Source organism: Bombus pyrosoma, linkage group LG6 (genome assembly GCF_014825855.1).
Source record: "Bombus pyrosoma isolate SC7728 linkage group LG6, ASM1482585v1, whole genome shotgun sequence".
In the NCBI taxonomy this organism is placed as follows: domain Eukaryota; kingdom Metazoa; phylum Arthropoda; class Insecta; order Hymenoptera; family Apidae; genus Bombus; species Bombus pyrosoma.
In genome coordinates, this window is record NC_057775.1 from 10,655,605 (window position 1) to 10,680,776 (window position 25,172).

Consider the following 25,172-nt stretch of genomic DNA (forward strand, 5'->3'; position numbering starts at 1 on the left):
ATAATATAGCTACCATAAGGTATGCTATATATTTAGAAGAGGACGAGTCTGAAAAAGATCATTAAAATTATCTCGTTTCATTATTTTATTGACCACACAGCCTTAAAATCTGACCGTACACATGTCATTATACGCCATGTCTATACGCGTACATGATATGCGGAATGTTCGAAAAGCACCGATTTCTTGTCAAGGCTTATCATTAATTGCAAACTCTGTATTAAGTATAACTATTATACCGCAAGTTTTATTCGTGAAGAAAAATATTAATAACATTATATATTAAAAGTGTCTACATTTCTTTCTTATTTTTTTTTTCTAAATCGCTTGACGTGTCTTGTCACGTTATCGCATATTAATTTCTGTGTAGAAATCGTTTGTTTACAAGAAGAGTCGAATAATAAACTAAAATTATAAATACATCTAAATTAATATTGGATTAAAAAACATTGATATAGTAAAAATATATGTATGCGAAAATATTACAATCGTATAAATTGTAGATCTATAATTTTAAGTTTATGTAAACTGATATGTGTAGTGGCATAGTTTCTCTGTTAACATTTTTCTTCACGAATTATTTTTTATACCATTTTTTCAAACAACTTTTTTTAAATATTAGTGGTTATGTTGTATTAATTTATTAAAGTTTATTGGTATTTATATGTGTGTATATTTATGAATCGTTTATAAGTGCCATTAGCTTTTGTAAATATTAAAGGTGCGGTTAGATATTTTTATTTCAAGAAGTACAGTTTATTTATAACTGCCGATTGATTGCATCATTTAAAACACAACATTAAAATGATCTGAAGAGAAAGATGAAAACAAAAAGAAAGAGGACGAAATAGAAACAAAGTAGAAAATTTATATTATCTTTTCCAATATAAAAATTATCACAAAAATAAAATACTTCTTATTGTGGTTATTCATATTGTTAAAGAGTTTATACATAAAAGTAGCTTATTACATAACTTATGAGTTATGTGTAGTTTGTTTAATCTGGCGTTGCAATATGAAGCATGATACGGAAGTCATGAATTATTTCAAATTATTTTTGCGAAATAGTATTGAAAACTTATTTTGCAAAAGATTCTTATTAATTTATTAAGTTGAAAATATACGATATTTAAGGTATAATATAGAATTAATTCATAAATAAATATATTAATTATAAATAAATTAATCTAGGAATAAATAAAATGTTTAAATTATTTACGCATCTTTTACTGCATTTCCAACTTACACGATGTTAATTATTGTCCCACCGCATGTAAGTATTTGCTTTTGTAAAAAATGTCAGGCTGTTTTAATGTCAAATGAAACGTTTTTCAATATATTAATACAGTAAATTATTTTTAGTATATAATCTTTTTTTTACATATGTATACACCTCAAATTTAAATTATACGTTGAGAAGTGTAATTATTATATTATAAAGTTTTATTGAACAATAAAAAGTTTATCGTTGTCAAAATTATTATATCGACAGTTATGTCTCATAAAAATTATGGACCAAGCGACAAATATGTTCTGAAACATACATATAAAACAGAAAATATTGGAAAATAATAAATTATATCGATATATGACGAATTAGAAAATAATTTTTAAGCGACTCATTGCATTTAAATATGTATGATAAATTCACTTATTATACATTATTGGAAAACAGGGAAGGGTTGGATTCTAAACAATTGAAATGAATCTCTTTTCTATATTCCGTAAACGACTATCAACTACATCGTAAATCTCAATACAAAAAATCGTTGTTGTAATGTCCATAACCGCGAAATTATCGACAAATAAAAGAAGAAAAACGATGAAAGGAACTGTGACAAGAACGGTGATTTTCCAGCATTCCATACCGACGTTCATTATGTTACATCGCATCTGTCGATCTCACGAAGCTGGGTTTTCGCATTGGTAAATCGCTGTCTTATTCGAAAATCGTCGAACGATTAATAGTAAGCTCAAGGAGAACGACAGATGATATTTATGAGATGTTTTACTACGTGCTACTTATTATAGTCGTTTCTTATATAGTTGTATTTGTAATTGTATAGCAATTAAATAAATATCCTGAAACTCTCGATCGTATAATTCAGTTTTATTTTTATCTTTCGTTCCACCATGGTGCGCAATAGTACCGATCTTCTGGTTTCTCTCTTTTCTTTCTACTATATTTAATTACGAAAATTTATGTATTCGGTGTATTTTTTGAATTTTTTTGTGATATATTACGATGTATCTGTTGTTACTTTCGTTTTTTATTGGTGCTGATCTATGCCCACATTTTGTCGTTGCATCTTCCTCTTTTGCAAAGAATCGGTTTCTCCCTTTGCCTTAGCAGCTCTCTTTCTGGTCTTGCCATTGCATCTTTCGCAAAGGAAGGACGATGGAGCGAAAAGTTACGATAAAAAAATAAGCAATCGCTTTATATCTTACCAGTTACCGACTGACACGCATATGTATTTAAACGTTTTACACGTCAGGCGCTTTCCTTTTACGAACAGGAAATACAGATTGCATTTTTGCTTGGTTTAATTTGACCCTCTGTGGCGGTGCTTTTTATTCCGTTCTGGTATATCACGTCATTAACGAATTCAAACTTCCATAAAAGCCAATAAATTTCATTCACGCCTTGCTTGATTCGATCTACGTGTTTCAAATTCCCTTTTTCGGTTAAATAATTATGTGACTTATTTTCGCTTTCACTTATACTTCGTATGCATGTTATTTAACACTTTCATTGATATTTATAACTTTACGAGTGCATCTGTATTACAATTTCATTATTTCGACATTCATCATGAAATGCAACATCACGTGGTTGGTTGTCCTGCTTTTACATAAACAAGAAATATATTAACGCCGACTTACTTGGAACTGGAACTTTCTAAACTTTGGATCTGAATTAAATCGAGGTAACGGAATAAGTAAACGAGATTTATTGAATGAAATTGCAATCTAGGTCGGACTTACTGTAAGTTTGTCAATAACCTACAAATTATATTTTGAAATGTATAATGTCTAAAATGTGAAACTTTTGTAACTTTGCATTGAAAAACGTTGCTCTGCCTTTCATCAAACGTTCGATACATTAAAAATATTCGCTTAATCGAGTTATGCGTGATTACTTTCTAGGAACATTTCTGTTGCGTTCACCGTGAGACTCTCGCTATGTTTCGTTAAACACATCGTCAGAAAAAATGTTCCAAACATAGCAAATATTTCGTAATTCGCAGTGGTCGGTTATGCTGCAGTAATCTAGTGTACTTTACAGTTTAGTCACAAAGCTGATATTCTCATAATTGATCCACGTGTATAAGTTCCGTATGTTAAAGGTTATCTCAAGTTTAAAGTAACTTTAAAGTTTCGGTGAATTCGAGCCTACCATAATACTTAATCGATATTCGTTATTCATTGCAGTGTTGTATTTGCGGCACATGCGAACGGGGCCTTTAAACAGAAACTCCTCATTCTTATACGATTTAAATTCATTGTATCGATTGCCGATATCTCGCGTGCATATTTATCTACATTAATTTACTCTCCGGTGAAACAGATTAAGAAGCTATTAACTTCCCTTCTAAAGAATTATAGGATCGTTTTTAATCGTACCCTTACGTATATATCTAAGTTTGTCAAATAATTCAGACGTACAACGATAATAGAATAAAAATAATCCTCTATTGATAACAATAGGTACATCAATACACTGCTAAGTAACAAATCTTCATTTTCAAAGTAATATATTTAATTAAATAGTGTAAAGCAGAGTCGACAATACTTTCATTCGTTGAAAGCGGTGTTTTGCTATCTTTACTACCATTTCAACAATAATCGACTATTACTGGAAACATTTCAACAAGATCCACTACTTAATGGTTGATCTCTTGTTGCACTCTGTGTAAATGGAATCTTTTCATAAACTATAGTCATAAATTCTAATTTTTTCATTAATCGCAATTGAAACCACAATGGGTTCGTCGTAACTAAATAAAGAGCATCGTATCATTCTTTTTCCCCCCTTCATTTAAACGTAAATTACATATTTACAATCGCGAAGCGGTCTCCGTTGGCACTTCAAAACAACGTCACAATTCCTCGACCCCGTTCCACAATTATTAATGACACGAAGAAAATGCTTCGCTTTCGTTAAAGCAAGTAAGGGCAATCATATATGTATTTGAAAGAAATGAAAATTTGCAACAAATATAACGTAAGTAATTCAACAATAATGATAATTCAATAATTCAATGCACCATGAAGCTTTTATAGCAATACTGTGTCTTCCCTCCTATGCATTTGTTACAGTGCTTTTTCCCGGAGCACGTCAAGAATCTTATTCAATGTTCTCCAAGAATTTTATCTCGAGGAGAAGCATTTTTATTTGAAGTTTTTCGATATTCCGAAAAGTCGACGCTGAAATCTGTATTCACCAGCGATCGTAACTTTCCTTATTATTAATTATCGAGTTATAATTGTCGTTCGGCCAGTTGACGTGGAGTTAGAGAATTTTGGAACAGGAACGAATATGCGTATTATTGTTTTTAAGTAGATCAATGCTTTTGATATTAGCGGTATCATCTCCACGTCTTCCGGTGTTTGCATACGTTTTATACAAGAATCGCTCCAAAACCGTATTCTATTCGTTTATCTATTAATATATATATATATATATATCTCTTTGGAGAGTTCTATTAATTCTCCGAATTCTGTGTATTATAAATATTAAGAAATAGCAATCGAAGCAAAACTAAATATTCTATTTTCTCTTTTCCACTATATCTTCCTCTCTCTTGTTTTCCTTTTCTTTTCTCTTTCCCTAAGAGTAGAGACTGACTGAAAATCATATTAAAAGATTGCTCCCGATTATCGTAATTTGTTGTTCGACGAACATTTTGGAGAGATTCTTGCATTTACACAACGAACGAGATAAACACAGTTGCGAGTGTGTCGCGTGATTTTCGATATTCTTTTTACGATTAATTCACATTAACTTCACCAAAACCGATGGTTTTTGTGATCTGACAGGGTCGTGCGAAATTTTCGCAGCACGTTTGTTTGCATTAAAAAAGAACCAAATCAGTTAAATGGAATACAAACGTTATTTTTAAACTGTAACAAATTTTCATTGAAACATTCTTCTTTCGTAAAATACAAATATATTGTTCGAAACAAGGTCCTCCGTAAACATTCACGTAGATCAGTTTTAAGCTTTTATCATTGAAGTCAATGACCAAAATTGAAAAGTAGATAAATGAAAGATTAAGATAAATTTTCATGTACTATACTTTAGTGAGAGTTTTATTAATTGCTGATAAAATATTCGAATTTGATTTTTTCAAATCAAACTACATGCATTATAAAATATTAGAAACCAAAGGTTTTGCATGGAATTCGAGATACACTTAAGTATCAAGAATTCTTCTTTCAACTTTTCGATTAAAAGCATTGATTTTCTATAGTACGACCCTGTGCAGCAATGTTCAATAATCGGCAAATTAGCTTTGTATTTTACTGTTTCATTTTCCTCCTCCCTTTGCCACCTGGTCGGAAATCTTAACAACTATATTTATATCGTAAAGCATTTTGTATGCGTTTCTCCCGCGATCGTTTGTCACTGCGATCAACGAAGACGCGATCTACGTTCGAAGAGTGAACGATCTAACTCGATTTGCTCGAACGAAATCAATGATCCTGAATTTATCATCACTGTCCATTATCTTTTTCAGCGAATAATTGTTTCTCTGAATAGTATAAATCCATAGCTCTATCAATATCATCTCCAGAGGAGTGAGCATTATTTTGTGTGTTTCTGTTACGTGAAAATCTTAAAACTTAAAATACGAAAGCTTAAAACTTACGCAATGAATTCGAACTGACGAGGAAGATTGATAATCTCAATTCGTTCGGTATCCAAACGAAAAACAGGTGTGGTTTCGCTATCGAGTCGAACTGCGTTCAAAATTGATCGGATAATCAGAAGTAGCTCTTCGTAGTGCACGTCTCGTACCGACAATGCCGACACGTAACACGGTTAGACGACTACTAGACAGTATTAGACAGTAACATTTCACACGGTGTATACGCAGTGGCATCGATCGCGGGTGGACGTGCCGCCACTCGTTTCAAGCCTAATATACATCGAGTATTAGGTTTACAAAACAGATACCCTACTTCATCGTAGGGTTTCAAGGGGTGAATCAGTGGTTTCGCAATGGAGAAGGACGTGGGGCATTTGGATAGTTGGAGACGGGATTCTAGGAAAGTTGACAGGGCTGGGAGAGACTAGTTTTACTCCCTTAATTTGTGCCAATCGGCGATCTGCCTCTGCGGTGAGCTACAAACTTCCCTCCAATGATTCAGAGCGGATCCTTGACAATTCGGTCCACCGAATTCGAGTCGTCCAATCACCTAAAAAATGTACAATTATGTGCATAATGGGTACGAGAAATATATTTTTTGTTGATTCTATCTTGTTTACAGAACAGTTTACCGAACTACGACTTCTCTGAAATTAATTGGTTAATTGATAATTGTTATAGTTTCTGGAATGTAAAAGATCAATCACGAGATAAGACGAGACGAGTTCAAAAGAGATTTTAATTGTTCTTCGATTGTGTTATTTATAAAAATGTTGTATGTATGTATCATATATCTACAAATAAATACTTTGACTTTAAAATAGAAGGTAGAGTAAGTGGGTATTATATAGCATAAGCGTATCTCTAACGGATAGAATAATTACGTAATTAATCAGTTTTAAGTTAATTTCGTCATCTCGCAAGAAAGATCTTCCATTTGAAAGCTGAAAATTCTGAATAATTTACGAAATAATCCGTGATTTACCATTACGTATATTTCCTATTAAATGCGTTTTTCATTCTTCCGATGTGTAAACGGATTAAAATCTTTCAAAAAGTTCAAATTTATATTGTTATTATATTTGTTTAATTTTATATTATTATTATATTGCTTGGTGTCCTTTGTAGAGAAACCGAAACTAAATGATCTACTATCAGCTTTGTTTCGTTTGATTTTATTTGATTAATCAAATTACTATTTGAATTTATTCGGTATGTTATGGATATAATTTGACCTAATTGCATAGAGTATTTCGTACAGCTAAATAAAAACGTGACATGCGGTAATCATTTTGAAAATTCGGATTGTTCACGGATTGATTTATCGATCGAATGGGAGTTCGCCATGCTTAGTTAGTGTTATGTTACGTAAGAAAATTATGAAAAATCACGCTACACCGTGCGAGTCTACGACTTTCAGTCGCGTCACGCTATACCTGTCTATAGTGTTACAGTTTGAGGGTCGTACAGTATGATACGTACACACGCATCACTGTATGCATGTGCATGACTTAATTGTTCGATCAATCACATACATTTTTGTTGACTAACACTGGTACGAACGAAATTACCTAGTAGGTATATTCCTAGAAATTCTTAGCTTCGTGTTTTGCATACTGCGAGAAGGATTTGTAACATAATACTACGTTACATCGTAATATCTTTAACTGTAGAAGGAATTCTTGGGTTTTTTTACAGACCTCGCGAAACTGATTTTTCTCTCTTCGATTTGCTTTTACACGTTGCTTATTAAAAATGTAACATTATAATTTAAAATTATAATCTAAAATTAAACTTTCAAATTTATTTTAATTTTATTAAATTTTAATATTATAACTTTTAATTTAATTCAAATTAGAATTTCAAAAGATTGACGAATGCAAACGTTAATAATCACATACTGTATAACGATTATTAAAATATTTTATTTTCATTTGAAAAGAAATCATTTGAAAAATTTCAAACTATAACTAAAAGTCATGAACCAGAGAAATTATCCTAAAGTTAATTCCAAAATTTTACCTTCATAAATCACTTAAAAATTCACTTCTAACTAGGATAGTAACGAAACGCTAAATAATGCAGTGATTATCCACATATATATGCATTACCTATAGATCGTGCGCGTGAAAAACAAGTTAGAAATTGATCTTTTGGTGAAGTGCAAGCAGTGAATGGTTTCATGGATGGTGTACAAAAATTAACTAGATAATTCGATGGCTGTTTTTGAACACAAAATATAAATATACGAAACTTTATCGGTAAAGTTACTATATCGAAAATTGTTAATTATCGTTATTTAACTGGAGAATTATTAATCACATACGACCGAGGTTGAAATATTACTGTGATATCGAAAAGTCGACGAAACATTTGTTTTACAAATGTAACATTTCGTTCGTAAAGGGACGGAAAATAAACAAAATATCTACTCTAACTGCTATATATGTATATAAGAATATATTAGTAATTCAATTATAATTTTTAAGGAGATAAATTTGCAAATGAAAGTTGCACGTTGGAGAAATAATCGAATTTACTGATCAAAATGGGGGAACGAAAGTGACACGTAGTAAGCTAGAAACACGGTTGAAGGCACGTACCTCGTTTCTTGTAACGCGATCCCAATCGATCAGCATAAACTCGAGGCTGACGTTGTTAAGACCATCAGCACCGTTCGGGATGTCAAAGCCAAATGATTCGTTAAAGACCGGACTAAGGGTGCGTTTCTTCACGCGCGTCTTCCTCTTCGCTATGCGCTGAGAGTTATACAAAAGATAGATCTTGACGTATGGATCTGCCAGCCCAGTCACGTCCATCTTCGGTAAATTCTGCGCCTTCAGCACAACCACCGTCAACCGGCTGTTGATCGGTTGCCAACAAAGGGAGACTAGCAGTTCACCCCTGCCTTGTGATTGAATCTATAATCACAGACATGATTTTAATTTTTCTTTTACTATAAAATATAACGTACTTTTTTGACAAATAAATTGACAAGTCATAAAAAGATAGAAATTTTATACTATTTGTATAGTTATCAAGATATCATTTTTTTTTTTAATTCCTTTAACGCAACGTTTAGAGTAGATCGTAGGAAAGAAAATGCAAAATGTATTTCTATTGCATCGCGCGTTCGATTTTTAGCCTTCTTCTTTTCCTCTTTTTCATCAAGTTTTGCCACATTAACAAACGTGTACCTTTTCCTATTGATATTACGAAAATCTCTCATGATTTCTTAAATGAAAATATGGCTTTGGATGATCAATCTGTTTGCTAGATAATTAATTAAATAAAATTCGTTCTCGTATCTTTCTTTTTTTCACGAGGAGCTGTAAAAGCGTTAATATACAAATTACGTTAATTTTTCGTAATTTTTGTTTTCCGCATTATCTTTGTTCGCTGCGTTGTGTTGCGTATGAGAACGGAGAAAGAAAATTTTTCAGAAAAAGCTTTAACGAACGTTTGTTAACGCTAATTGTGAAATTCGACAAAAATTGTAAACTATTAGTAGAGTAACTTGAAAAAGTTAATTTTTCATTAGTGTTTTGTTTCTTACCTTTAGACTCCTAGGGCATATTTTTCGACACAATGATATCTCCTGGTTATCAGCGTTCTCCAAATCGGGCACTGATGAAAGTGCACATGTCAGTTCACCGATAATATCGTCCCGAGAATATCTATCGAAGCTGAGCACTATAAAGTGCAAACTGATTTTCTGTGAACGATAACGAAAAGATACGTTTCGATGAGATATCTCGATTCGTTTTCTAATTGTTCTAATCTTTATATTTATTTATATCTTGAACTCGACTAATTCTAAATTTAGAATATTTATGTCCTGAACTTAATTCAGTTTGAATTTAAAATATTATATATATTACAAAATCTTCATTCTCTTTTTTGTCTTTATAAATTCATCGCATATATATCTTTCCCTATGGACATAGAATAATCAAACATTTCATGCAACAAAGTCTAATTAATAACAATAACATATAATAATAACATATATCGAAACACGAAACGAAAAAAATATTGACAAATGTATTAACGCAGCTTAAGCCAGAAATATTGTACCGTATCGTCACTTTAACATTATAGTCATTGGTTTTAACGTCAATTATTTGTTATCACTTTGTTTCGAGGTGACAATAAAGAAAGTAAATAATAAAGAAGTAATCTCAAGCGAATTATTAGATACTATTGTAATTTCACTTTCGATCGTAATTCTCTGTTGTCCATAACAAACTTCTAAGTTTCACGCTCTTAACATTCGAATACCATTGAAATATTAACGATAAATTAAAGCAAAAAAAATAAACAAATAAAAATCTGTAATTTAATTGTTGCTTTTTAAAAGACAAAAAGTAGAAAGAATTTGTTACCTGAAGCTGGTCCTTCGATATTCCAAAGAACGTGAAATCTTCATCATAGACGGGGTCTCTGGTGTTTCTGAGTACCCTGGTCTTCGCCTGGTGTTGTTTATCCGGCAACAACTTCAATTTCACGTAAGGATCGCTGGTAGCTCTCGCAGGTAGACCCTTGCAGTTCACCACTGTCACTCCAAGTGCATTTTGTTCGTTTACGTACCGCAATTTGAATACCAATTGACCCATATCGCCTTTGTTATTCTCTGTTCCGTGGTTCTTTTCACGTTCTGTTTTCTCATTGTTCTCAATTTCCGCCTTGTCCCGTTCATTCTCGATGCTTAGAGTAACCTCGCCAGAAGGTGTCTGAGCCGGGGTGCCTGTAGTTGATTGAACGAGCAACCGATATTTTAATCATCGATAATAACCCAGTCTCGTCTAACTTGTTAATACGCTGGCTTAGGAATAATCTCTATCGAGTACATTTAATCATTTAGCAATTTAAAGTAATTTCTATCAACCATATTCATTCATTGTTTTACGTGGTTAGTACTTTAGAATTTATTTGTCTTAATTTCTCGTTATTGTACAGCAAGAATTTTTCCTTCCGCGAGTACTGTCTTTTACGTAGAATTGGAATAAATTTTAAATGAACTTCCAAGAGGGGACGAAAGTGTTGCTTCTAAGTTAAACCGTAGCAAACGTCTTTCAGCTACCAAGGTTACAGAAAGAAGCTTGTATATATATCTTCACTCGTTTCTTACGACGCGATTCCAACAGCTAAATAGTCAAATGTTTGATAGTAAAAGTAAAGATGTTAAAATTTATCCGATTCTTGTATCCAATTACGGAAGTAATAACCGGAGGTATTAAATTTTGTACAAGTTAAATGGTTCTCATCGTGTTACCCCTTAACGCTCCTGTTATTCAGCTAATCGTTCAAAGCGCACAAGCCCGTATCAACCGCTAACCAACCATTTTTAATTCATTCTTCGTACAAATAAACAATCACGTTTTCGTATTTATAAAAAAAACGCTTACTTTTTTCATTTCCTATCTTGTGTTTTGCATTTTGTCGTATTATAAACGTAAGATATAGAATTAAAATTACAGAGGAATGCATTAATATATAGCCAGGAAATAATTCCGCTGAAAATAAAATTGTGCATTTTCGACCGACTCGATTGTTAGATTAGAAAAGGGTGTTAATAAACGTACTTGAACGAAGATTTATACCTGTACCCTGAGGTGTTCTTGGCTGTGATCCAGGATTCGACGATTGGGATCCGGTCGGGCTGGGCGTCTGTCCACCTGAACCAGGAGGACTCTTGGCTAGTCCGGTCGGGCTGGGACTCTTCTTCAGGTAGTGGCTGGTACTACCGGGACTTTTAACTGCCGTCGGTTTTCTGTGGGGCGGCCTGAACGCCAGGGACTTGTCGGAGTTCAGCTTGGTGTGTTCACGACGTCGTCGACAAAGCCACCAGGTCATGGCGACGGCGCAAAGTAGGAAAACGGCTCCTATACATAGTGCGACTACGGTCGTCGTCGACACTGAAATTCACGCATATTTTTCCTTGAAATTTTGTTATTTTTTACTTATCGGCAGTTCACTGAATTTTTGTTTTTAATACGCGTTTCGTTTGTGAACGATCATTATGGAGGAATTAGTAATCAAGTATGTGTATTTTATGTTTAAAACTACTGTACTTACATGCGTATATATAAGTATATGACGTTGAAAGGTATCATCGTATTTCTTATAACATTTTGTAAATATGCGTTGTATTTTTGAATTTTCTTGCTCTTAAGACCTCAACATACGACAAAGATAAAACACAACTTTCTTCCTTTAATTTAACATTCTCAGTTTTATATTTTAACCTATTCTTCTCACTAATTATAAAAGAATATTTTTCAATTTAATTTCTTATCGCGTGTTTTAATTCCATTACGCGCTTGAATGCAAGTGGCAGCCGGTTGTAGTTAATGAGAACTATGGGCCAGGAAAAAATCTATCTAAAATCTGTAGTTATACTTTCTGCGCAATTAGCATCGAAGAAATTAATTCGTACGAAGACGAAAATATATATCGATCAGAGAAGATTTGAATTTCGTAAGAAGGTTAGCCTCTCATTGCTGACTAATAGCAAATTCTGGCAACGTTGGATCATCGTGATAACGTGCGCATCTTATTTGCTAGTTTAATCAAACTTCGTAAACGTCACGAATCGATCAAAAATAAGACGAGTTCCAATAAAAGTCACGCGATACTGCTAAAATACAATTTATGCTATTTTTATATCTGTCTTAATAATGTTTTCGTTGAAATGTTATAAGAAACACTCGAATTTCATCCCCTATTCAGGGTACTGTGTTTTAGTTTATACTCTATCACGAATAACATGGTCATTAAGTTTCCTTATAACGAGTTATGGAACCGTATGGATTCGTAACGTTGACCCCAAAACATCCCAAAACAGCATCAACCGTCGAATTTATGTATATACATGAACTAATTGATACTGATAATATAAGCATCGGCTGACAAATATCACATGTTGTTGTGTGTCGTTAGCCGTAAAATCAATCATCCTCCACTACATGCATACATCGTCGAATTAAAGCAATTTATTAAATCATTCATCAACCATTGTGATTACATGTATAATTCTAAAGTAGTTAGTCTACGTTGACTCATCTACAAGCAGCTAACGGTACGAAGCAACGAGAACAAATTCGAAACTAATTTACTTTGAATCAACTACAAGCAGCTACAAACAACAAGAAGAAATAAAATAAAAGCGATCGCAATCGATGGAAACACCCAGTCAAGAAACACACAAGATTACGCGGTGTAACAGCTGTCTGCGGTTATCGGCGCCACGATTCCCTCGATTCCGAACCAGTGTCCCATTCGAATGAGTCGAATGACATCTTCGAAATCGAATTATCCCCGAAAGAAGGAGAAGCGATGCACGATGGTGTAATCGCGTAAATCGAGCAAGGAGCTCGGAATCGTAGTTGCGAAGGAGGATCGATGTCGGTTGAATCACGAGGATTGCCCGGTTCGAAGAAGATACGCAAAAAAGGCTAAGGCAAGTCGAATTTCACGTAAACGTGGTCCACTCACCGAAATCGACGGGTCGAATCACAGGTCCGTCTTCCGTCACTCCTCCGACCATGTTCGGCCACGTTTTCCTTCGTCTATTTGGACGCTTTTATCCGCGTAAGTTACTCGGCCACGACGCACTGAACGAATATTTACGGCGTGCGGACCGTTCGTGGTATTCTGAGGCGACCATCGGACGAAATGCTCCGATCAATAGTAACGTCCGGGGCTTGCGCGGAATAGACGTCGCTGGAAAAGGAACCAACGACGACCACGACGCCGACGATCAAGACGGTGATGACGACCATGACGCCAGGGACAATGCTGTTTCGATGGTCGTACGACGAAAGAAGGGCCCCCGTCCCTGCAGGTAACGAAGGATTTCACAGGATGATGCACTTGAGGGGAAGTGGCGCAACCAGGGGTCGAATCGACGGGATATCGATTCCTGGAGTAGCTTCGTTTTAGAACTGATATTCTGAGAAACGATAGGATGACTAGTTTTTATTACCCACGAAGGATGACTCATGATGGAAGAGGGATTTCAGGGAAAAGGGAAGAGGAATTAAAAGATTTGTGCGCGTTTCTGATAATCCTGGGATTTTGAAGCCCGAGAGAGTTAAGGTGGTGTTTTATTTTTGACGTGTCACGGTGAGCGTGATACGATTGAGAAAGAGTTTGGAGATAGCGAGGACTGAATGATAACACGTTTTATGTAATTTTGGTTTAGCGTAAAGATATTTCCTTTTTCTTATTTTTAGGATCGACTCCCCTCTACATTTTTAATATAGAGTATCGATACAAATATATATGTTCCTTTTATCGTTTAGTCATTACGTTGAAAGCATATTCATACAGTTTTGTAACCGTCAGAATATTTCATTGTGGAATTCATTTTTGTTTTTGTAATGTAAGGCCAATACCGACTCGGAGAACGTACTGATTTTTAAGAAAACAATAGGTAATATCTATCTATATTTATATTTGGGCGTGGACTACAGGTACAATGGACCCTTCTGCATGAAACTGACGTACTTACATATTTGTAATTTAAATGTTTTGTTTTAATAATCTTCATTGATACGTTTTGAAATAGCGATAAAAATATTGCGATATAGTAATACCGAAGAAATTATTATATAAATACTAATAATATAGATATTTTACATGTTCAGGAAGAATTATGCCGCGATATTTTTAATTATTTACTTCGGACGATATTATTATCATATTTATATTAGTTATGTTTATTAAAGTTAATTTATTTTCACCCCTTCGGTAAAATGGAGAAAGCATCAAAGTCGAAGGGAAAGGTGAGACTAAAAGTAAAACTGCAACTTTAATCCACTTCGCGCGAGTTCTGTTTTGAATTATCGATCTACATTACAGCTAACATACGGAAGATAAGTCTCTATGAGTCATCTATTGCCTCAAACCTTCTAATTAAGCGAACAAATTAACATTCGTATGATGGGACGAATCACGCATAAATTGCGAATTTTATGTTACTAATTAAATTAGAACGTCATATTTCTTACATTTATAATCTCAGAAATATATGTCAAATATACGTATACAAACAATTTCTTTGTCTAAATTGAAGAAATTTGTTAAAACCGCCAAATATTTTAGAAATATATCTCTTGTCTTTTGTAATGTTAAATTTTTCTTCGTATCAAATTTGTCCAAAATTTATTCATACAAATATCATTTCCACTGGATCGAAATATCGATGAAGGCCGTGTTGCGCATACATATGAGTGTATTCGTAACTGTGAAATATTTTTAAGGATCGAATACTAACCTTTTCATTCACGTGGACATGTTCGTATTTTCTGTGTCCGAAAACACAAGCGATGATGTTCGACGTGAAAATAAATTTCCGTAAAATATCGTGTACGCAGAGCGCGACACGGCGCGTGCACATCTACTACATTTTTTAAACGAATTGGGATTACGTGAGTGACAGATAACTGCTCTCATTTTCAAGCTTTTATAGAAATTATTACTAAATCTTTAACGATCGCGTAAATCTTTTTTTTTTTTAGAAAAGAATAGAATAGATTTTCAATCAAAATAAAGAAATTCATTCGAATCTTATTAATAATTGGTCTTTATACATACTTTTTACATAAATGCATTTCTTCAAAAAGTTTATCTATAATAATTTTGTACTTTTCTACTTATAATCTTCATTTGTAATCGTTATTTTATGTCGTACAATATCAATATTTAGTTTTATTGTTTGATGTTTTAATTTTTATTTTTATCTTTAGATTACTCTTTTGGTATTTTCCCCATCTATAAAATATCATGATGTTAAAAATAAAACAGTTGTATTTGAAAGTAGTTTCTAAAAATAGCTATTAATTTTAAATCATTGGTATTTTTAGCGACATATCATTGATAGGAAATTTAGGATCTCTTTAAATACAAGTTATATTAAGGACTATCGTATAAACGAACCTTGATCATTCCGTTAATTATAATTTAAGCAGGTAACCGAGAAAAGTGATGACTCGTTTAATTATCTTAACAAATTGGATGAGTCCGACCATTTGAGGATAAGTGTGAGCTTTATTATCAGCCGCCTTTGTCAATTACATCATCGCTATCTTATCTGTTATCCGCCTATGACGTCATTAGACTTGAATAAAAGCATGCGCGTTTCCATCACGAGGCTACAGCGCCATGATACGTGAAAACACTTTACCTGGGCGCATGTTTATCCACGCTTAACCAATGGGGCCAACGTAATGTTGTTACGTCATCGTTGGTAGAACGCGTGTATATGGGAAACTTCAAAAGTGGCGAGCATAATTTTAAAAGTACTAATATTCAGGAGCTTCTAAATAGTCATATAAATATTGATGGTATAATATTTTTCCATAATCGTCGTATTTTCACGTTATCGCTGACGCAATGTGGATATACAGGATGCTTAAAAACTGAAAAAAATGTGTACCAAAATGATGAGAGAAATTATTTGAATTATTATCTTGTTTGTTTTTCTTCCTGAATTACATATCTTTTACGAAACTTCGTCATTTCAACCGCATTGATAAAAGCAGATAACACATATGTACGTTAACCACGGAGCAGTTGTATCATCGATATAATAGTAAATACTATAATATGTAAAATGGAAAGTGACGTTAAGTTTATCATTTACTATTCTACTGCACCTTGATCTTTTTTTATCGCTTCTCAGTCTGATACCAATGATTGAAGTGCAGTTGAATAGCACATAATGAATCTAACGTCACCTTATTTTTTATCACTGTTGGACCTGATAGCTAAGGTTAAAGTGTAGCAAAACAGTAAATATTGAATTTAATGTCACTTTCCAATTCTCTTTGAATCATAACCTCTCTTTTAGATTTTTCAGCGCGAGAGTAACAAGCGTCGTTGTCAATAATCCGTTTGAAATGGCCTGTAGCATCGTTCTACCAGCACTGCGTCAGTTGGTATGTGCGCAGAAGACAAATATCGAATGGTACGTAGTAACGTGGACTCGTAACTACGATCAGACCGGCTTTTACGAGCGGCTCGATATAGCCGCGCTGCGTGTGCTCAGTGTGTGGAACAAGAACGACGGATGAACGAGCGTATGTTGGACGATCGCATATCTATCCCAGAACGTCATTGGAATAATTAATAAATAAAGAAACAAGACGAATTTATAAATCAAGTGACCGCGAAAGGTGTGACCGTGTCGCAACAGACATGGGACTAAAGGATTTCCGAATAATCTACGACAATCCTTGGGAGACTTATTATCCAGGACAGACCGTCAGTGGAAATATCATCGTGGTATTAAACAGTACGAAGAAGATTCGTGGTATGTTATGCATATTCGAAAGTATTGTCGAGTGACTCAGTCAGACGATGTTATTTCCGGATGAATAATGTGTGATAGTATATACTCGATTAGTAATATCTAGAGATCGACAGGTGTTTCTAAGTGTTCGAGATGCGCGACATTCATATAGCTTTCTTATTGGAAATACGGCTGTGTGTCGCCGGGCAGATCATGATGTGTAGTGCATTTTGCAGATTCGAAGATATATGCCGTATTAGAAAATAAGGAGAGGTAGTGGTAGTAAGTACGAAGAAATAACGAGAATTATTTGTAGTATTCTTCGTTTAGTTAGATAATTTAAACGAAGAAAGATCTGTAATTTAAATGAAAAAGAATTCTTTAATTCTTTGAAGAATTAAAGAAAGACTATTAACATTTAGAAAAGTAAGTTTTGCTCAAATTTAAATAGCAAAGGAATAAGTGAAATTATTTAGTATTTTCTATTAAGGAAATGTCGTTAAATTATTTCCCATCTGTAAGAACTCTAAAAAGTTAAAGCGAATGTGGAACAAAGAACTATTACTTGAGTGTGGGAGAAACTATGTATAATATTAGATGCATTCTCCGTATACTGCTTATGTAGGAGCATGTTCTATTCTAAGTTTCCTTCTAATTTCGAAATGATATCCGATGTATATTGTTGAGCTCCTGTCGCCGCATTCCTGTGGAGAATATTTTTTTCTTCTTTGTGGTAAGGTGTAGTTTAATTATAGCACGACCATATACACCCGCACAGTGGAAATGAACAGTGGCGATCGGCCGTGGAACACTTGTTTTCGTCACGCTGTATTGTATTACTATATTATATATAACACTATTCTTCTAATTACTTTACTATAGCTAATATCCTATTTTAGTATTGGTACTATTTCTTCGCTGTAATATTATTTGATAACATTATTTGCTATTATATTACAGTCTCACATGTGATAGAGTATTGTTATCAATTTAATTTTTCTGAAATTTGTATATATTATTATTGCTTATTTTTGTTAATTATTTTTATGATTTTATGCCTTATCACCTTTTATTCTTGTAACATTTTTAACAGATCACGAACGTTTCTTCTATAAGCGATGCTATTTATATTTTAAATTTATGTCAGCCACATAGAAATATTCTATAGGATTCTCTCGTGGTGCGATATTCTTGACATTTATTTGACGTTGATGTAATGTTTTATTAGCATCGACTTGCGGTTGGCTCGCGGTTAATTTTACACCATTATCTCATTGTTAATGGTAATTTCAAAAATGTGTCACTTTCTGTTTAAACCGAGCAATGTGAAACTCCTTAAATAATTGAAAGTATGGAGCTCTGATAATTTTGCTATTTAGAGTTATCTGAAATCGAGTTAAACGTTAGAACCATACAAGGAAATGTATACTATCACATATTATATATACATTTATATCATACGCAATGAAATGGGTAACAAAACTATTTAATTTTAGTATTAAATTACATCTATATTACCTAGAGCGAAGATGTAAAGAAAGTAATAATCAGTTTTCAATGTTCTCAAAAACAATACCTCAATCTTACTCATATTGTATCGGAGTACAATTGTATTCAATTGTACTTAAATCAATATGTGATTTCAATTAGATAAATTTAAAAGCCATTACCGTATGCAGTATGGAACTAAGATTGATGAATTTGAACTATATGTAATTTCTCTTTATAGTATAGAATGTCATATGTATACGATATTCTATAATTTATGTAAGAGAAATATCAATTGATCAATAATAATATCTAACAATTTCATTATTTTTCCAGGCATATGCGTAAAAATAAAAGGTGTGGCGAACACATGTTGGACAACAGACAAACAGGATATGGATGAGAGAGGACAATACAGAGATGGAACTCAGACGGTCACCGCACATGAAGAATACTTCGATACAAAGTATTATCTTGTTGGATCAGCTTCTGGTAAAATTTTACCTTAAATTATTTCATTGGTTAGAACTTTCATTGGAAAAAGTAATAAATTTTTTTTAGGAGGTGAAATCGAGATACAAGGCGGCGAGCATAAATTCCCGTTTCAATGTATTCTACCCATGAATTTACCTAGCAGTTTCGAATCCGATTTTGGCCACGTTCGGTATACAGTCAAAGCGACACTGGATCGCCCTTGGAAATTCGATCAAGAAGTAAAGAGCCCCTTTACAGTAGTGTCGCCTTTTGACCTTAATCAAGAAGCAAGATCCTTGGTACGTATTCATCAGAAAATTCTCCATTCAGTAAAAATTTAGTGAACGTTTCACGATTGAAACTGAAGCTACGAATAATTGACATTCGTTAAACAGTTATGGGAACACTCAGTTCCTTAAAATTTAGCATACATTTCGAAGTAGAAAATTAAATCGGGAGTGAAAATTTCCATATTTAAAATTTATAAAAATTGCAGCAAAATTATGTTTCATAGTTTAACTTTTGCACATACAGTTGATCTAGTAAAATTTTATTATGGTATAAAGAAACGCATATATTTTCAGACAAAAGTGCAAGTAGAAATGAGTAATACGTTTTGCTGCTTATGTTGCGGAACACCATCATTAACTGTTAACTATTCGTTACCAGTGAGGGGATACGTACCAGGTCAAACAATGCCAATAAAGGTGAACGTTGAAAATTTGTCAGGAGTCACTGTGGAGACTGTAAAACTCATTTTGTGTAAGGTATATACAGTTTGATGATGCTGATAAATATGCGATATCGGTAAAAATATTTCGAGATAATAATGGAATCACATGAAGTCTAGATCGTGACTTTTCGGGCTACCACACCGACTACTGATACTAAAACGGAGGAAATTGTGATAGCGGAAGTTTCCAAAGGACCCGTCGAAGGACGCGGAACTGCAGATTATGAACAGAAGCTCGATATCCCTCCACTTCCTCCATCGAACCTGACGAATTGTGGAATTATTGATCTGGAATATAATCTTAAAGTCGTAGCTTGTGTCTCAGGATGGTTAGTATATGTTACTTTATGCAGAATATTTTATTTGCGAATTAATTAATTTTTATATACGCAAAAGTTTGTATACTATTAATTTTACTATAAGAGAATGTTTTTAACGCTACATGTTTCAAGTGAAATTAAATACATGCGCTATTACATTTGTGAAGCATTATAAATAAATTAGTGCTATTCACTATTTGTATGATACGATGATACTAAGACTCATCGAGTGATCTGCAAAGAATGGCAATTGAACGACACAATGGAAAATTGGCCCTATAAGACCGATTTTAGTTGCTCGTTAAAATGTTTTTGAATGAGTTAGAGCGGTTGATTCTATGTTAGGTACCATCGAAATTTGACGCATAACACCCTTATATTCGTGGGCACGGTGCCATTAATAAATTATCAAACTCCAAGTGCTCCATCGGCCGAAGGATATCCACAACCCTCAGAAATTGGATGGACGACGACAGGAATTCCACTTTCAAGCGTTGACGGAAGTCCACCATCGAATTTGTACCCTAATCTGCGTAAGAATATTTTCATGTATTTCTTATAATTATATAGTTTTAATGAATTAAACTATTGCATTCTAAGAAAGGATATAGTTTAACAGTAGTTAATGTATAAAATTATATAGCTCCACCATCGTACGAAGAATCAACCAATGGTGCTAGAAGTCTGTGGGAACGTGGTGAATCCGAGTATATTTTTGGTGTGTCGAATCGTTTCGCGCCAAAATATCCCGTGTTCAATTTTGCGGCGAATCAGTAAACAACGAAATGAAATAATTTGGTGCTTTGTTTTGAGAAAGAAAAGCGAAAGTCATACACGCGTTACATATTACAGTCTATAAAACAGATTCTAAGAGCTTTGATCAAAATTAGGAGCTCGCGATTGTGTTTGTTGTTTAAGCTGATAGCCTGAATTAAGAGTTATTCAAGCACGCCTTGTTTAACTTTGTTTAAAACAGAAGGATACGGGCAAAATAATTAACCAAAGCAAATCCCAAGAAAATAATTATTTAAAGCATAAGAATGACAGTATAATTTAATTTATGTAATTTCTCATTAGGGATATTACTTTTTAATTGAGATGCGGCTTAGTCACATACCACTAATGTCAAACATTGTAATTAGTTTTGAAGGTTGCATTTCTGCAACGAAGAAATCGTTCTGATTAATTAAGGCGCACAATTAGAAAATACTCAAAATGCAAAAAAATACTATGCATATTTTTCTATGATATTTTTCGTAGGAATGACTACAATCTAAAGCAATATTTAACATTTTTAAACTGCCGATACGAGAACATTTAGCTTTTATAATTTGTTCGAGTTAAATTTTTATATGTATTTAATTATATGCTATCATTAGTTATATCAATATATTGTGTATAATGAAGATACAAATCCCTAAATTTGTATTTGTATCTATCTTGTTGTCAGTAAAACGTTCTTTTTCATATATTTACGATATTTAATTATATACTGTTGAATTATATTAACTGTCATTAAGGGATAATTGCTGTCATCTGGTATCGCTTATATATAAGTACAGGCTTGACTTTATATGCCAAATTGATTAAACGTTATAATGTTACTGAATTATTGCAAAAAATTCTACATAAGTAAGTAGAATGCAATTAGGATACAATCGTTTACTGTGCAGGCATTAGTTTCCATTCTAAGATAAATATCTTCATTAATTTGATATTTGTAAGTATACTATTACACTTGATTAAGTTTTATTTCATATTATCTTTTCTTATAATAAAGTAATCAATTTTAGAAATAAATAAATATCTCCTATCTATAATTCTTATCCTTCGTGTGTTATTATTTTTTATTATTCTTATTCTATCAATATATTTAATAAAATGTACGAGTAAAACATTTCGAAAATGTTATATACTATTACATGCTCAATAGATTACAGTTGCATTCATCTCATTTCTGATCTTACTTTTCAGTATTGTACTTTAATAAAGTCCCAGTTACTCAACCTTGTCTGTGCAGGAATGTTCTTACCTACTGCAGTTACGGTAGACGCGAAAATGTCTGTCCGAGAATTAAACGAATAACTCTCTCCAATAAATTAAAATCAATTTCTTACATTAAAAATGAATTAAACAAATGAAATGAATTCCTTCAAATAATTGTAAATTAATCAAAATTTTTAACGAATTAAAATTTCCCGTTCTATCGACGCCTTTCATGCGATTAGAATTACTTAAAATCTTAAGTTTCAGCATATGTAAACTATAATAGTATATAGAAATTTATCAATTAGATTAGCCGATCACCTCTTTCGTTTATGAATCTAATTCCATCGAAAAATGAATAATATAACTGCGTTAAAAATAAAAACGCTTTATATCTTATTCTCTGATCACGACATGGGCGTTCAAGGTGTCTATTGATTTCATGTTAATCGTGTTTTGCGGAAAGATCTCTATCGATAACTTCGTCATATCGAGGAATGATTCGTCACACACGGTATTTCTTATCTATGTGCTGCATCTAAACAATACATGACTCGATATCGTGCTGCTACATTTTTATTGCGGAACGGATCCTATCAGTGGTACAACGTTAAATTCGATTCACGGGATCGTCTAATTTTTTAAGTTTCAACTTTAAATCGATAGAACCGTTGTGTTTCCTCTTTGATTTTATAGTGGAATTGCGTATTATTTAAATCGAAATAAAACACTGGAGAGTTTGTAGAAAATAATTTTTGTCACTAACAACACAATTATTATTTGGAATTTTTCATTTGAAATGAACTCAAAAAGATTTTCTCGTATTCACAGTAATGACATTGGCTCTTAATACTTGTTCTTAATGAATTTGTACAAATATTCTCGAGTTCTTTCGTCAACTGACCATTACTATCCCTTCCACTCCTCTCGGCTCACTAAGCCTTGATTTGCTAACTGGCCGCGAACTCTTAGTAGTGTGATGCATAGCTTTCAACTAATAATATAATATATAAAAATAAGGAAATATAAATGTTTCCTTATTTGAAACTACTAATCAAACAAAATAATTTCATCCGCGTTTTTCTTCACGTATCAATTATTTTAATTCTTTACTGAATTTTCGTTCGTTATTTTTAGAAACAGCATTAATTACTTTATAACCTGTGTATATATTAGGTATATACAAACCGCATAGTTTAGGTACATACAAATTAGGTATATACAAATATTTTTGCAGAAATTCGTATAGTGCTGTTCATAAATGGACGGACCTTTGATTGGACCAGAGAAATTTGAATAGAAATGATATCGAGTACGGTTACACCTAACTTAAATTATAAGTATTGTATAAATAGTATAAATATAAATTATAAGTATATGTATAGCTAACATATCCCTAGATCTTTTCTACTTTTGTTCCTTCTAAATTAGAACGAAAAATATTTTGTCATATAGTGCGAAAGAACTTTCCTTCATCCATAGCGCACTTGCACGGCGTGAAGATTTACGAAAGTCTTAATATAACAGATATTATATCTTATATACAAAAGCTAGGAAAAATGAGACAGAATCAAAATTGCACGTCTAGTTCGATGCACAGTGGTGACAAAAAGTATTTGTGTATACCCTTATTTCCTAATGACACACTTTTTGACAGTTACATGAAAATGCTATTGTACAAAATGACATGAAATTTGATATGCTTGAGCCTAACTAATTGCTATATAAATGTTATACTAAATACAATGGTGTAGAGATACTTTTCGTAGCCACTGTAGGAACACAAAGGGTTAAGTTAATGGAACTATATTCCTATTGTATGTGGATCGAACAGAAGCTCCGTTGATTCGAGTGTTAACGAGGTCTCCTGTGATATCGTGCAAGAGTCGAACATCGACGTATCGCGGTCACAGAGGTATCACGTTTCAATTCTACTCGTGTATAATACATAACTACGTATTGCGATGTTCAATATACCGCATAAGTGTTAGCCGCTAGTTGGACAAATGAGGCGTTAAATTTTAACCAATTTTAGCGTACCACTGAACCATAATCTATTGTTACGTAAGTTACATTCGAAACGTTGTCGCTAATTAAAGCATCGTGGTTTATAATTGAACGTGTCGGGTTGTCCAGCTCGACTCGTCGATGCTCTAATTTAGCCGGTTAAATTTCCATATTTGGAATTTATAGAGGCTCGGTGGAGTGACGTATTATCGTTATTCCACGTTCGATATCGTTGGACATGCAATAGCAAATTTCTAAGGCGTGGCAACGATTACTCTCGATCGAGGTAATTACATATTGCTACACAAATATGCGCAGATGTTTTGATATTTTGTCATGTTTACACGATTATCGTACCGGAGATTGCTAAGTAAGAGACCCGCTGTGTTGTAATTTACATGTTTCAAATTGATTTAAACGTGAATGAAGTATAGTATTTTAACTCCTTTCTGGCAACGACACTGATAATATGAAAATTTTAGATTACAAACATTCACGATCATTATTAACATGACATATCTGCGGTTCTTTTATTAATTGAGAACACATTTCTAATTGTTTGTGGGCGAAGTTCGATTTTAAAACAAGTATGGAAAAATGTAAGCCCTGAAACATACCGGAAAATTAAGTGACCGTCTAAGGCTGATCGATTACGTGGAAGTATCACTGGGACGGTTTTGCGTCCTTGAGAGTAGCAAATGAAATATTCGTAGGCTATGGTCTAACTTTTGTGCGGATGTTCAACTAGCAAGGATAGTATGGATTACGATAGAGGTAGGCTGATTTTTGTCCAGTTGCTTGAAAATTTTCATTATGAAGAGCCATTGCGTGGGGTACACGTGTCTTTAACCAACAGCCGTAAAAATACGACCATTCGGATGATAATTTAAATGCAATAGTAATTCTTTTATGTTTGAAAATAATATTTCAATTTGTATGATAATTCTTTTCATGATTGTGCGATCGAATATTGCAAGATTGAAGTTTAGAATTAA

At 33.2% G+C, this 25,172-nt stretch overlaps 3 protein-coding genes across 7 annotated transcripts; 2 read left to right on the forward strand and 1 right to left on the reverse strand.

The window, feature by feature from the left end:
• Nucleotides 1–67: 67 nt before the first annotated feature.
• Nucleotides 68–13,572, reverse strand: LOC122568570 (synaptotagmin-4). Its single transcript, XM_043728448.1, has 6 exons — nucleotides 13,371–13,572; nucleotides 11,477–11,791; nucleotides 10,259–10,620; nucleotides 9,430–9,588; nucleotides 8,477–8,794; nucleotides 68–6,423 (listed from the first exon to the last, which is right to left on the reverse strand). Exons 1-6 carry the CDS (start codon nucleotides 13,420–13,422, stop codon nucleotides 6,304–6,306), a joined length of 1,326 nt encoding a protein of 441 aa, XP_043584383.1. The 5' UTR covers nucleotides 13,423–13,572; the 3' UTR covers nucleotides 68–6,303.
• LOC122568572 lies at nucleotides 6,416–16,951 on the forward strand. 2 transcript variants are annotated; one of them, XM_043728454.1, is made up of 2 exons: nucleotides 6,416–6,453; nucleotides 16,729–16,951. In XM_043728454.1, exons 1-2 carry the CDS (start codon nucleotides 6,431–6,433, stop codon nucleotides 16,949–16,951), a joined length of 246 nt encoding a protein of 81 aa, XP_043584389.1. In that variant the 5' UTR covers nucleotides 6,416–6,430. The 2 variants fall into 2 exon arrangements, with proteins under 2 accessions (XP_043584389.1, XP_043584388.1); XM_043728453.1 differs by lacking the exon at nucleotides 6,416–6,453 and adding an exon at nucleotides 13,419–13,719.
• LOC122568571 (arrestin domain-containing protein 17) lies at nucleotides 16,878–22,010 on the forward strand. 4 transcript variants are annotated; one of them, XM_043728451.1, is made up of 7 exons: nucleotides 16,878–17,190; nucleotides 18,994–19,149; nucleotides 19,219–19,430; nucleotides 19,716–19,898; nucleotides 19,982–20,193; nucleotides 20,605–20,717; nucleotides 20,828–22,010. In XM_043728451.1, the coding sequence occupies exons 1-7, from the start codon at nucleotides 17,076–17,078 to the stop codon at nucleotides 20,959–20,961; spliced, it is 1,125 nt and encodes a 374-aa protein (XP_043584386.1). In that variant the 5' UTR covers nucleotides 16,878–17,075; the 3' UTR covers nucleotides 20,962–22,010. The 4 variants fall into 4 exon arrangements, with proteins under 4 accessions (XP_043584386.1, XP_043584384.1, XP_043584387.1 ...); XM_043728449.1 differs by having other exon boundaries at nucleotides 16,881–17,190; nucleotides 20,530–20,717; XM_043728452.1 differs by lacking the exon at nucleotides 16,878–17,190 and adding an exon at nucleotides 17,295–17,451 and having other exon boundaries at nucleotides 20,530–20,717.
• The last annotated feature ends 3,162 nt before the right edge of the window (nucleotides 22,011–25,172 follow it).